This window comes from Eriocheir sinensis, chromosome 36 (genome assembly GCF_024679095.1).
Source record: "Eriocheir sinensis breed Jianghai 21 chromosome 36, ASM2467909v1, whole genome shotgun sequence".
Lineage (NCBI taxonomy): Eukaryota > Metazoa > Arthropoda > Malacostraca > Decapoda > Varunidae > Eriocheir > Eriocheir sinensis.
In genome coordinates, this window is record NC_066544.1 from 8,302,490 (window position 1) to 8,312,489 (window position 10,000).

The following is a 10,000-nucleotide window of genomic DNA, read 5'->3' on the forward strand; positions in this document are numbered from 1 at the left end:
CACTCCGTCCCCCCGTCCGCCGCGTCAGCATCACGCCCGTCACCAGAAGCTTTGTGAGTAATTTCATCTAATTTACTCTCCCTTTTACAACTTGGCGTAATGTGACCGTCTGTTAGTGAGTTTACCTAATCTAACATCCGTATATTACCCTCAGAAGTACTATTAGCTTTGTGAGTGGTGTGTGTGTGTGTGTGTGTGTGTGTGTGTGTGTGTGTGTGTGTGTGTGTGTGTGTGTGTGTGTTATTTTTTTTCATATTTACGCTTCATGTACATTCTCGTCTGCATGATCACCCATTAGTGTGTTTGTCAAGGCTTTCTGTATATTATGTTCACCAGTTCTCAAGTAAGTATTATTGGCTTCGTGAGCTGTGTTTTTTCTTCTTCAAATTTACGCTCCATTTGCAATCCCGTGTGTATGACCTCCAATTAGTGTGTTTGTCAAGGTTTTCTCTATTATGTTTGCCAATTTGTGAGTGGTGTGTGTGTGTGTGTGTGTGTGTGTGTGTGTGTGTGTGTGTGTGTGTGTGCTTTCTCTCCTCCAGTTAACGTTCCTTTTTTTACAATATCGTGTGCCTGATCGTGGTGATATCGTGTATGGTCTCCAGTTAATGTGTTCGTCAAGGTTTTCTGTTTATTAGTTTACCTCTCTGTCTCTTAACCCGGTAACAGCGACGGGCCAAATTTGTGACTTTACCGTGTACCAGCGATGGGTCAAATTTTTACCATGATATATACCCCCCACCCCCAAATAGATGATGCACAAACTGATAACAAGTGCATTGGTACTATATATTATGAAATGGTTTGCGTGAGTGATGATTTTTTCTCATTAATTCGCTTAGAGGGGCCTTTAAGATACATGTTCCCCGCAGCTACCGGGTTAAATTACAGTCTTTCTTGTATCCGGTGGTCACGTCCTCCCGCGGGGCACCACAACGCCGCCGGTCACTGTTCGAATCCCGTGCCCTCGTCGCTCAAACAGATGATCCTTTACACTATAACATCACGGTATTCTGGTCAGTGTTGATGAATGAATATATAATCAAATAACTATTGAAAGAGAAGGAGTAATGTAGTCACACGCTGCTCTTTTCCAGGTACTCGTGCATGGCTGTCGGGATGAGTGTCGCCCGCGCTGAGTCAGTTATGAGTAGATCCAATTTGTGCGGCATTCACAGCCCGTGGCGGCGGCGGAGGGGAGGCACGGTGTTGTATTTCCAGGACTCTCCCTCGGCGGCACCCTGGACGCTGTGGGGTCATTCTGCGGCTCTGTGGGTCCCTAAAGCAGCCTGAGGAGGAGCATTAAGTGGATGGATATATAGAATGCCCCAGGGTGAAGATGACCGGTAAATGTGATGACCCTTAGCGCTGTGATGACGAGGAAAACTCACGGTAAACCCACAGCAGCCACCGACGCCACAGCCAGCACGCCTCGGCCCCGCGGTGCTGTGGCCACGACCCGCACAGCTGTGGTGGCGGCGCGGGCAGCTGCCGCCCCGCACGCACCGCCTCGCCCGCCGCGGCTAATCCCCGTAACGCGAGGCTCCGGGCGGGTGTTTGGAGGTAAGTTTTTGGACTGTTTTCTCTCTGTTTTACGAAGTTGTTGTGTTTAGCTTCCGCATTAGACTTGAGAGTTTTCGTGCACGTGGGCGATGTTGTGGTGGTGACTAGCGAGGAGGAATTAACGGAGCAAAGAAAGGCGAGAGAAGGAAGGAGGAAGGAAGGAAGGAGGGAATCTGTGAGGGTCAAGCCTTAAGGATGGAGAGCTCGGGTAGTGATGATGTTGTGGTGGTGACTAGCGAGGAGGAATTAACGGAGCAAAGAATGGCAAGAGAAGGAAGGAAGGAAGGAAGGAGGGAATATGTGAGAGTCAAACTGTAAGGATGGAGAGCTCTGCGTTGGGCTCGGGTAGTGGTGGTGTTGTGGTGGTCAGTGGCGAGGAGGAATTAACGGGAAGGAGCAGGGCGGGAGAAGGAAGGAAGGAAGAAATGCGAGCAGGCAGCAATGTGATGTGAGGATTTGAGTTGTAAGGGTGGAGGGCTCGGCGGTAGTACTCGTGGCGGTGTTGTGGAGCGCATGGAGGAAACTGGCAAAGAACGACGGTGGGTGGACTGAGGTGGATGGTGATGAAGGAGGTGGAGGAAGAGGAGGGTTTAGGAGTTAGCGAAAAAAAAGCAAAACTGGGAGTGTATTAAGATAGAAGAGATAAAGAAGAAGAGAAATTGTAGAGATGGGATGGGAAGCAAAACTGGGAGTGTATTAAGATAGAAGAGATAAAGAAGAAAAGAAATTGTAGAGATGGGATGGGAAGCAAAACTGGGAGTGTATTAAGATAGAAGAGATAAAGAAGAAAAGAACAAGCAACCTGGAAGTGTATTAAGAAGGTGGAGATAAAGAAGAAGAAAAATTGTATAGATGGGATGGGAGTGTATAAGAAGGTGAAGATGCGAGCTGTTTTAAATGGAGAGAAAGACGATTAAAAAAGAAGTTGGGTGTGAAGGTATAAAAAGCTTAGAGAAGATGTCAGAGAGAGCATATATACTTGACAAAGAGTTAAAGAGGATCACTCAAGTCCAACAACCTTCTCTTTCCTCTCATCAACTCTTCTCCCCCCTCCCCTCTTCTCCTTTCCATTCCTCTAACCTCCTTTCCTCCCCTCCCCCCCACCCTCTCTTTCTCTCTCCTCGCCTCTCCTCTACTTCCCTCTCCTCTTCTTTTACCTCCTTCCCTCCTTTGCTCTCCTCTCGTCTCCTCTCTCTCTCTCTCCCCTCCTTTCCTCCCTTTCTTTACCTTCCCTTCTCCCTTCTCTCTCTCTCTCTCGTCTCCTTTCCTCTCCTCTCACCTCCTTTCCTCCACTTCTCTCTCCTCTCCTCTACTTTCCATACTGTTGAGAGAGAGAGAGAGAGAGAGAGAGAGAGAGAGAGAGAGAGAGAGAGAGAGAGAGAGAGAGAGAGAGAGAGAGAGAGAGAGAGAGAGAGAGTGACGCCCCCCACCCCCCCTGGAGCCTCGTTGTCCCCGTCCACGTGTGTTTGTCCTCTTGAGCCCCGAGTGTGAGGGCGACCGAGACCCCTCACGGCACAGCATTCCGTCACACGCCCGCCACGCCCCTCCTCTCACCGCCCCTCCTCTTCCCTCCTCTTCAGTCCTCTTACCTCCTTTTCTCCCCTTCTCTTCTCTCCAGGCCTCTCTTCTCCTCTTCCCTCTTTCCTCTCCACTTATCTCAACTCTTCCTCTTCCCTTCTCTCTCCTCTCCATTTCTCATCTCCTCTTCCCTCAACTCTTCCTCTTCCCTTCTCTCTCCTCTCCATTTCTCATCTCTTCCCTCAACACTTCCTCTCCCCTTCTCTCTTCTCTCCATTTCTCAACTCCTCTTCCCTCTCTCCTTTTCACTTATATCTCTTCTTCCTCTCCTCTTCTCTCCATTTCTCAGCTACTTTTCCCTCCTTTCTCTCCACTTTCCTCTTCTCCTTCTCTCTCCTCTCCACTTCTCAACTATACTCTTCCCTCTCTCCTCTCTCCAGTTCTCTCTTCTCTTTTTCCCTTTGTTTTCCTCTCCTCCTCTTCCCTCTCCTTTCCCTTCCACTACTTTCCTGTCCTCCTCCTCCTCTTCTCTTTCTCTCTCTTCTCTCCTACTTTTCTCTCATTTCCTCTCGCCTCTTCTCACTTCCTCTCCCTTCTTTCCTTTTCCTTTCCTCTCACCTAATTTTCTCTTCTTCCGTCTCCACTTCTTCCACTTCTTCCTCTCCTTTCCTCGTTCTCCTTCTCTTCCACTCTACTCTTTCCTTATCCTTTCCTTTATTCTCCCTTCCTCCCTTCTTCTACCTACTCTTCTCTTTTCCGCCTATCTGCCTTTCACTCATCTCATCTACTCATCTTTCCTCCTCACTCCTCTCCGCTCCTCTCTTCCCACTTTTCTCTCCTCGATCCCTCTTCTCCCTCCCTCTCTTTCTCCCCATCGCATTTTCTCTTCTTCCTTTTCCTTCTATTTTTCTTCCTACTGCCTAATTCCCATCCGTTCATTTTCCTCCCCTTCCCTCCCTCTCTCTTCTCCCTTCCCCCCTCCCATCTCATTTTCCCTTCCTTCCCTTTCCTCCTCTTTTCCTTCCTTCTTCCTGTCCTCTCTTCCCTTCATTTCCCCTAACTTATCTCCTTCTCTCTTCTCCCTTTCCTGCCTCCCTCATCTTCTCCCTTTCATTCCTCCATCTCCTTTTTCTTCTCTTTCGTCGTCCTTTCCTTCCTTCTCCCTTATACCTCCCATCCGCACCTATTACCCTCCTCTCCCTCTCTCTCTTCACCCTTTCCTCCCTCCCTCCCTCCCTCCCTCCCTCTCTTCGTTCCTCTTCCTTCTCTTTCCTCCTCCTACTCTTCCTTCTTCCATACCTTTCCCCTTCCTTCCCTCTCACTCTCACTCTCTCTCCTTCTTCCCTCTTTTCCTCCCAGCTGATGTGTGTGTGTAGTTATCGGAGCGGGGGGGGAAGGGGGGGCGTAGTATACAGTATGCCCAAAAAAGGGGTGAGAGGGGCAGGGGGGGAGGGGGGGAAGGGGGTGCTACAGGGTGATCATATGGACAGATAGAGATAATAATAGAGATAATAAAGGAGGTAATAATAGACGTAATAACACGTTGAGGGGGCCGCTGAGGGGAGAGGGGGAGGGGGAGGGGGGAGGGGGAGGAAAGGGGTGGCGTTCTTTTGATGCAGGGGAGATGAATGGGTGGTGGGGGAAGGCAGGGGAGGGTATGGGGAGGAAGGTGAGGGGATGGGGAGGGAGGGAAGGGTATGGGGAGGGATGGGAGGGTATGGGGAGGAAGGGGTGGAGTGTGGGAAGGCGGGGAATGGTATGGGGAGGGAGGGGAGAGGATGGGGAGGGTATGGGGAGGAAGGGGAGGGTATGGGAAGGAAGTGGAGGGTATGGTTGGATAAAAGCAGTGTAAGTAGTTGTTGTTGTTGTTGTTGTTGTTTGTGTGTGTGTGTGTGTGTGTGTGTGTGTGTGTGTGTGTGTGTGTGTGTGTGTGTGTGTGTGTGTGATTTGTCGGTTTGTGCAAAAAGGTTAACTATTGTTCATCAGGTTTAGGATGTAGGAGAGAATGAAATAGGAAAGCGAGATGTAATAGATAGAGCAGTATTAAGTAATAGAAAAGTCCTTTGGGTGTAGTTAATTCACTGAGAAGATTAAAAGAGCAGAAGAAGAAGAAGAAGAAGAAAATCAAAAAGGTAAAAAAGATGAAAAGAGAAAGAAGAAAAGGTAGGGTTTTTTTATTTTTTTTTTATTAAGTTTTCGCCTGTAGCGCGGGAAGGCTTTTTTGGTGTGGCTTGGTGGTCGGCCCCAGCTCGAAATGACGCAGGCAAATGTTTATAGCGGCACCATCCTGCTTGACTCATGCTGCCCCCTCCACCCTCCGCACCCTCCGAGCTCATCTTTGATCCTCCTTGAGAGAGAATGTAGAGTATGGGTTGATGGATGGTCTTCCGGACAGCATGTGGGTAGTGTTAGGCCACTCGGAGATGACTGAGTAATGGCCAGTTTGTTTGCAGCGGCGGGCGGAACGTGAACCCACCCACCGCCTCCCCATAAATAAAAGGAAATGATGTTGGGCACAGAGAAGAGGGAGCCTTCATAACTTGGTAAGGGGAGAGGAAGACGCCGAGGGGGATTTGTGACGAGGACGCGGTGACAGGAAGGGAGCGTGTGTGGTAACGAAATTAATACATTGATCATCTCGTTTGCCCTGCGTGTGTGTGTGTGTGTGTGTGTGTGTGTGTATATATATACAAATATATATATATATATATATATATATATATATATATATATATATATATATATATATATATATATGCATGTCTTTTTTTGTTCGCACATTCACTTTCCCGGGCAGGTGTTAGCATATATAAAACAGGTGAAATTATTAATGAATGAAACGGATGTGGAGGAGGATGAAGAAAAGGTGAAAACAAGTGTACATAAGGACGCAGGAAATTGCATCCCTATCCTCAGCACGTGCCCAGCTTTCTTGAGTAAAGGTGAAGGAAGAAGGGAAAGCGCGTCAGCCAGGAGAGTGTAGCGAAGGAAAAAAGGGAAGAATCAGTAATGTAACTCGCCGCCTCTTTATCTATTCCCCTCCCTCCCTCCCTCCCTCCCATCACACTTCTCTTCCGTGACAAAAGGGAAAGGAATAAGAAGTGGGTTAGTCAGGAAATTTAAGTGAAGGGAGAAAAGGGAGAATAGTAGTGTAATCTTCCACCTCTTCACCCATTTTCTCCTCCCTCCCTCTCTCTCTCTCTCTCTCTCCGTCCCTCTTCCCTCCCTCCCTCCCATAGATCCATATTTTCCTCCCTCACTTTCCTCTTACCTACCTCCTTCCTTCCTCCCTCTGTGGACGCTGTAGAAGGCTCAGGTGATATCTAAAGTAATGAATAAAAAGGAAAAGGAGAGAGAGAGAGAGAGAGAGAGAGAGAGAGAGAGAGAGAGAGAATACTACCGCAAATGTAAGAAATTTGGGTCGGTAATTTTCCTCCTCGTCCCTTTCACTCCAGGAGGCCTTTGGTGTGACTCCTTCGGCGGGTGACACAGTGGAGTACCGGAAAACATGGGGGGGGGGGGAGGAGGAGGAAGAGGAGGAATATGTTAAGTGGATAGATTGTGTGAGGAAGCAGAGAATGTGGTTAGGATGACGAGGAGGAAAAGAAGGAGGAAGAGGTGGAGAAGGAGGGGGATGTTATGTGGATTGAATGTTTGAGGATATGGAGAATATGCTTTTAGGTGGAAAGAAGAAGATTGTTATTGAGAGAGAGAGAGAGAGAGAGAGAGAGAGAGAGAGAGAGAGAGAGAGAGAGAGAGAAAGAGATAGAGATGGTTAAGTGAATAGATTGGGTAAGGATGTATAAGGATGGCGAAGAAAGACAGGAATTAACCACATTCATCACCACCACTTCTTCCATCACCACCACAACTTTCATCACTACCCGACATTCATCACCACCACTTCTTTCATCACCACCACAACTTTCATCACTACCCCACATTCATCACCACCACAACTTTCATCACTACCCCACATTCATCACCACCACAACTTTCATCACTACCCCACATTCATCACCACCACTTCTTTCATCACCACCTCACCTTCATCACCACCACCACCACCTCTTTCTATATAGGCGGATTGTGTGATGAAATGGAAAATGAGACGAAAGTGGTTGCGAGGTTGTTGTGTATGTGGATAAAATTAATGATGCATGCGGGGATGTGGAGGGGCCGAGCTCTTGGAAGTGGAAAAGTGGATCAAACTCTGTGGATATACTTCATAAACTAAAAATGGAATTGTGAAAAGTTGATAAGATACACGAAGACGAAATGATTAAGGGGATGGATTGTGGGAAGATGCGGAAAGGGTTTTGAAGATTGTAAATAATAATGGGCACTCTCTTCACGACTCTACTTTTCAGCCTGTTCACCGTACACGCCACAGTTTACAATTCAATAGGCGTGCTCTTCATTTATTTTTTTGCACAACTAACCAATTTTCCCGTTCATTTATCCCCAATTTGATTATAATGCGATATGTACCTCCAGATGAGATTGTTTCTCTTGTTGACACCACCCGCCTGTTAACTCTTTATAGGTATTGCTTTTGTCTCTTTTCTTTGTTTCATTCTTTTTACTTCTCTGTCACTCTTTTGTATTTTTCATGTCCATGTCTGCTCATCGAGAGGACTATGCTTGGGTCTATATACATTTTTTTTTCCTTGATGCCCTTTCGTGTATCTCAATAATTCTAATAGTAACTCTATATGAAAAAATGGAACTCTTGAGCGTGGATATGAAAAAAAGTGATAAATATGGAGTTACAGAAGTGAAGAAAAAACAGCAACAGGAGTGAGGAAGAAAAAAACAGCAACAGGAGTAAGGAAGAAAAAACAGCAACAGGAGTGAGGAAGAAAAAAAGAAGAACCAAAGGATGAGGTTTAATAAGCATGAGATGTGGAGGACTGAATGAAAATGTTAACACGTGGAATAGAAATCTAAAAAAAAAAAAAGTGCTGGTATCATTGTATATCAGTAAAGAGTAAGTTTTGAGAAGTATGATGAAGGGATAACGCATAACAGGCTAAAAAAAAAATGCGATCACTGTATATAAAAGAGTAAGTTTTTTGTAAATATGACGAAGAGATAGCGTGTAACAGACTATGAAAAGGTGTAGAGTAAGATTAATAAGTGTGATCAAGGGAATGTGTATTTAAAAGAACACTATGGTGGTGGTTGTGGTGGTGAAGATGGTTAGTTCCCATATCGCCAAAGCTGTTACAAGGCCTAGCAAAGGTTTATTAAGAGGACATTGTGTTTTAAAGACCGCTGTGGTAGGGTAGCTGGTGTTACTGGTATAGAAAGAAGAGAACGTGGGTTAGTGGAGAAAGTACAGTTGGGGGAGAAAGAAAGACAGGAGTGTACATAAGTATGATGTATATAGGTTAGTCAATTGTCCTGATGTAGTTCTTTTTTATCGGGCATGTTATTTGTATACCCCCGGCGCGCTGAAGGAATTGGTGCTGGCTGCCCATTCCCACTTCCCTCCGACTCCTCTCCTACTCCTCTCTCGCTCCCACTGATGCTACGAAAAGAAAGAAACCGCGGGAGATGGATGAGGCGAGACGGGGAGCGAGGAAAGACGAGAGAGCAGGGGAGAGAGGGGCGGGTGAAGGAAGAGATTGAGCGCCTGATGCTATTGGCTGAGACCCTCCTTGGCCCCGCCCACCGCCGTGACGAGGGGAGGGTGCTGATCAGTCCACGCCCCCCCCTTCCCCCCCTCAGGAATCATATTGATCACTTCCCTCGCCTTGAAAGTCACTCCATTTGATAAAACTGATCCCGGCGCGAGCGAGCGGACTTGAGCGGCGCCAGTGTTGCCAGATAAGAGTGAAGTCGAAGGTCCATATTCTTAAACCAAGCACAGCACACGTTTGAGAAGGCTTTCGTAGGAGTTGTAAGCATTTCCCTGGGTAGTTGAATGACCCCGGTGGTAGTTTAACCTTTCCTCTGTACCATGAAACTAGGAAAACAGTCATTAGAACTCGATTGATCTCTTTTTTAGCCTTTAGAAATAGTGGATGCGAGAACCTGAAGCGTCTAAAGAATACCGACTTTTCGAAGATTCGCGACGCACAAAACCTCGACTTGACTTGTTTTGCTGCCTCGCCTCGCCTCGTCTATTCTCGTCTCACGGTATTAGGTTTTACACACACACACACACACACACACACACACACACACACACACACACACACACACACACACACACACACACACACACACACATCGATTCCTGGATAACAAAAATAGAACGAAAAAAACATGTAAGGCGTATTAGTGGTTGTTTTTTTATGTTGTTTTGTGGGTTTAGGAAGGAAAATTTGTGTTATTTTTTGTTATTATGTTATCTTTATTCTCTCTCTCTCTCTCTCTCTCTCTCTCTCTCTCTCTCTCTCTCTCTCTCTCTCTCTTCAATGTTGTATTTTCTCACGTTTTTTTTTCTCTTTATTTTCTTTATTTGTCTTTACTTCTTTCTTTCTTTCTACTTTTTTTCTCTTTTTTTTCTTCATTTATTTTTTCTTTCTTTATTTTATTATTCTTTATTTATTCCCCTTTTTTTATTTCTTTATCTTCTCTTTTTGTCCTTACCTCTTTCTTTCTTTCTCTCTCTAATTCTTTTTTTCTCTTTCTCTCTTCATTTATTTTCTTCTTTATTTATTCCATTATTCTTTATTTATTCCCCTTTTTTAATTCTTTATCTTTCATTTTTTTATTTATTTACGTCTCTTTCTCTTTATTTCTTCTACTTTCTCTCTTTCTTTCTTCATTTATTTTCTTCTTTATTTATTCCATTATTCTTTATTTATTCCCCTTTTTTATTTCTTTATCTTTTATTGTTTCTATTTATTTGTCTTTTTTATCTTTATTTCACTTTTTTATTATTTATCTCTTATTTAGTTTCAGTGGA

General features: G+C 45.5%; 1 protein-coding gene across 1 annotated transcript in view; it reads left to right on the top strand.

Annotated features, from left to right (window-relative positions):
* Positions 1-1,373: 1,373 nt before the first annotated feature.
* The window catches only part of LOC127007977 (uncharacterized), a 21,165-nt gene continuing 12,538 nt past the window's right edge, over positions 1,374-10,000 (top strand). Inside the window, exon 1 of the mRNA XM_050879522.1 lies at positions 1,374-1,563. Within this exon, the coding sequence (XP_050735479.1) occupies positions 1,374-1,563 (190 nt within the window). The remainder of the gene's footprint in view (positions 1,564-10,000) is intronic.